The 4,431-nt window shown below is 45.1% G+C and overlaps 1 protein-coding gene across 1 annotated transcript in view; it reads left to right on the top strand.

The window, feature by feature from the left end:
- The first annotated feature begins 2,173 nt into the window (after positions 1-2,173).
- ZSCAN16 (zinc finger and SCAN domain containing 16) overlaps positions 2,174-4,431 on the top strand; it is a 10,574-nt gene continuing 8,316 nt past the window's right edge. The window contains exons 1-2 of the mRNA XM_034660107.1: positions 2,174-3,044; positions 4,048-4,186. Coding sequence (XP_034515998.1) covers positions 2,658-3,044; positions 4,048-4,186 — 526 coding nt within the window. The 5' untranslated portion in view covers positions 2,174-2,657. The remainder of the gene's footprint in view (positions 3,045-4,047; positions 4,187-4,431) is intronic.

The raw sequence follows: 4,431 nt of genomic DNA, 5'->3' as shown, positions 1-4,431 counted from the left end.
GTATGGACATACTAACTTTAAAGTCTTGCCTTCTGAAAATATACAACCCAAGAGTGCCTATATTTTCACACACTTTCCAATACTAAACATGACCATTCTTTTTATCTTTAGTAATCTGAATAATTTAAAATATTTTTGTTATTGTTTTAATTTAAATTCTTTATTAGTGAACTTGAGCACCTTTTCATGTTGTCTATTTGTGTTCTATAAATGCTTACCTAAGTTGTTTGCCAATTTTTCTATTGACTTGGAGGTATTTTTCTTTTTTTTTTTTGTAAGAGGTCTTTGTGTATTAAGAAAATCAGTCCTGTGTCTTTTAGATGGGTGACATATTTTACTCTGAGCTTATACTTTAGCCTTTATTTTCTTCATTTAAATTCCAAATTTTTACATCACCAGTTCCATTTATCTTTTCCTTTATAGGTTATCAGTTATAGGTCTTTAGGATTTTATGTCATGCTTAGAACCCTCCCCACTTCAAGGTAGCAATAGCTTTCCAGCCTATCTCGCTGCTTCTGTCCTTGTCCAACCCCCTTCACTTACAAGTTTATTTTTAACACAACAGTCAGAAAAGTCTTTCGATAGCTGTATCTGAACATATTACTCTCCTGCTCAGAAATTCTGATTAACTTCCCATCTTGGAGTAAAAAAATATATGTATCCTTGAACTCACCTGTGACTGTCATATCTTTCCTTCTCTCTACTCCCAACACCTTTTGTTGCCTTAGCTCCAGACACACAAGCCTCCTTCCTGTGCCTAGAATATTTCAAACACACTCCACCCCAGGCTGTGCATTTGCTATCCCTCTCCCGGAAACAGCTTTACCCCTGATGATACATTCACTCATCTCCCTCAATCTTTGCTCAAGTGTCAGTGTGCTAGTGAGGTCCTTCATGACCACCCTATTTAAAATGGCATTACTGCGGCGCCTGGGTGGCACAGAGGTTGGGCGTCTGCCTTCGGCTCAGGGCGTGATCCCGGCGTTATGGGATCGAGCCCCACGTCAGGCTCCTCTGCTGTGAGCCTGCTTCTTCCTCTCCCTCTCCACCTGCTTGTGTTCCCTCTCTCGCTGGCTGTGTCTATCTCTATCGAATAAATAAAATCTTTAAAAAATAATAATAAAAAAATAAAATTGCATTACTTCATTCTCACTCCAAACTTCGTGTTTCCTTTATTTTCTCCTTGGCACTAACATCCACCATCTAATATACTATATATTTTTCTTGTTTATTGCCTGACTCCCTACCTCATACACAGAAGCACACACACTAAATTACAAATTCCATGTAGTCAAGGGTATTGTTTTCCTTGAACTATAGTTCCAGCTTCCAGAACAGTGCCTGGCATAGCAGGTGAATAATCAATATATGTGTAAGAAAGGGAAAGGGGGAGGGAACCTAATCATTTCTAACCCATCAGATTGGCAAACACCAAAATATCTTATGAGATTGTGTTGACAAGTATAGGTAAACAGGAACATGTCTAGTAGGTTCTATGATTGGTAATTTGGCAGTAACAAAAGTACAAATGTCCCTACTCTGTACCCTAGTAATTCTATTTCTAGGAATATATACTATGTAAATACCCTTACACATGAGAAAGATTTATTACAGTTCTTTATTGGAGCAGCGTTTCAAAAAGAAGATTGGAAACAACCTGCTCACCATCAATGGGGTAATTATTTATGAATGATGGCACATACAATGAAGACTATGCAATTGTTTAAAAAAAAAAAAGGCAAGATCGAGGAAACCCTTTATGCACAATCTCCAGTATTAGCTGCTAGGAGGAAGCAAGCGAGGCGCAGAAATGCTACCATTTGTGCAGGAGGAAGGCGAGGGTGACATGTACCTGCCTGCTCTGTCTACAGAACGGTACGTGTGCCCCAAGAAACACAGGCTGTCCAGATTAGATGCTGGAGGGCACTTACTCTTTTTAAATATTGAACTGTGTGGATGTATTACTTTTTCATACTACGTATCTAATAAGTAAACCTACAAAATTCTTGAGAGGGGAAAAGTTTTGAGAAAGAACAAAGAGGACGTGCTCGCGGGCCCGCGCACAGCCCGCTCGTCCACGTGGTCCTCCAGGGGCGGGGCCACCGAGGCGAGGCTTCCTAGAGCGGCCGGAAGTGCCGGCGGCAGGCGGCGGGGCGCCCATTGGTCGGCTGGAGTCCGGCCTTTGTTCCGGGCCGCCAAGAGGTGTCTGCTGTGGCCGCGGGGGCTTGTCTTGCGTCCGTCGCTTGAGCAGGGGAGGACGCGGGCCGATGCTCGGGAGTGGACGGGGTGAACGCGAGGCGGCGTCTGCCCCCACAGCGCCGAACCCCGGGGCGAATCAGCGAGCCTCCTCACACGGCTGTGGACGCTCGGCGTTCTTTAGTGCTGACGAGAGCCGGCTGCCCGTCAGCCCGGTGAGAAACGCGGGAGTTCGGCACCCTCGGAGCCGTAGCTCGGGTCGGCAGAAGCACCTTGCTTTCAGTCCGAGCGCACACTGGGTCCGTGCCCCTGCTCGCCCTGGTTCCGTCCATCAGCGGGTGTCCATGTTCACGGCAGCTCTGGTCATTTCCCCGCGGTCACCACCTTTTCTCTGAAACAAGGTTCCGAGAGGTCCTCCCTGACTCAGCCGCGGAGAGGACTAACCTCACACGCAGCCCACGATGGCCGCAGCCCCAGAACCCGAAGGACAAAAGAGACTTCCAGTAGTTAAGGCAGAAGACCACCGCTGGGGACCGGACTCCGTCTCACAGAACTATACCCCTCACAAGAGGGAGGTCTTCAGGCAGCACTTCAGGAAGCTCTGCTATCAGGATGCACCGGGGCCCCGGGAAGCCCTTTCCCAGCTCTGGGAGCTTTGCCGCCAGTGGCTGAGGCCAGAATGCCACACCAAGGAGCAGATTTTAGACCTGCTGGTGCTGGAACAGTTCTTGAGCATTCTTCCCAGGGACCTGCAAGCATGGGTGCAGGCGCACCATCCGAAGACGGGGGAGGAGGCGGTGACGGTGCTGGAGGACCTGGAGCGGGAGCTGGATGAACCTCGGAAGCAGGTGGGAAGGGGACACTGGTTTGGCTGGGAGAGATCGGGATATATGGACCGAGCCAAAGCAAAAAAAAAAAAAAAAAAAAAAAAAAAAAAAAGCATGTGAAAGAACACCTGGAGGTATTTCATAGGTTATCCTCGAGAAGAACAAGGCTTAGGGAGGGACCCGGCTGCCAGTGTCAAATCACTAAAGGGTGGTTGAGTACAGACACAGGAAACTGATGCAGACTCGGTTTGGAAAGCTGGGATCCATGAGAAGTTACAGGAAGGTAAGTAGGTAACGGAGGTAAACAGAATTCAACATTAATAGCTATCTATTAAAAAATGAGCTACCTGCTTAAAAAAAAAAAATCCCTCCCTTTCCGTGGAAATAGTTGCCGTGGGTTCAAATAGATATCAAGGATATTACAGAACAGCACTGTCCAAAAGAATATAATGTGAGCCATAGGTGTAGTTAAAATTTTCTAGTAGCCACATTTTAAAAAATAACAAGTGAAATTAAATATATTTTATTTAACCCAAAGAAATCATGTAATCAATATAAAAAATGAGGTATTTTACATTCCTTTTTTGTATTGTTTTTAAAGTTCAGTGTATATTTTACACTGTGCATATCTCCATTCCTACAAACCACATTTCAAGAGCCCAGTAAGCACACTGTGCTTGCGGCTATCATATCGGACAATGCAGTTAGAGAAGAAATGCCCCCATTTGGTGGAGGTTGGCTAGATAATTTTTAAGGTTCTTTCCAAGTCGCAAGACTGTGATCCTGGACCTCTGCCAGTCGCTGTGAGAAGAAACTGAATTTCACTCTCTGGTAGCCTGAAGTGTAGGGATTAGTTTCTGCCTCTTCTTTTTTAATCATTATTTCCATTTGCAATTGAATGAGAATTTTTCCCATTTGGGTTCCTAGTCCCTGGCAAATGCTTCTTTTGATCTTTTCTCTGAAGTTCTTTAAGCTCTTTCACAAAATCTACCTTACAAGCCTAATCATACTTCATTGTTCCCAGGTCCCAGCCAATTCAGAAAGACAGGACACACTCTTGGACAAGTTGAACCCCCTGGGAAGGCCCCATGAGTCACTGACTGCGCAGCTCTATCCCAAGAAGATTCAGCAGGAGCAGGAATCTGGGGAGCCCCAAAGGAATGGTAAGGAGCAAGAGCTTATGTATGTGAGGGAAGATATGGTTCCCTGTGTTAGAGAGGAGCTTTTTCACTTCGATGTTCGCCTTTTCACGTTTTCTTGTTTATCCTCCACCTCACTCTGGAAGATTTTATCCCCTTTCTTACCTTTGCCTCATCATGGAAAGAATTATGTTTTATTTTTTTCATTAGACCAAGCTGCTTTTTGGCCCAATGGACGGGGGGGGGGGGTTTTAATATCTCATTCATGT

Source organism: Ailuropoda melanoleuca, chromosome 5 (genome assembly GCF_002007445.2).
Source record: "Ailuropoda melanoleuca isolate Jingjing chromosome 5, ASM200744v2, whole genome shotgun sequence".
NCBI classification, from domain to species: domain Eukaryota; kingdom Metazoa; phylum Chordata; class Mammalia; order Carnivora; family Ursidae; genus Ailuropoda; species Ailuropoda melanoleuca.
This window is presented reverse-complemented; position numbering and strand designations above follow the sequence as displayed.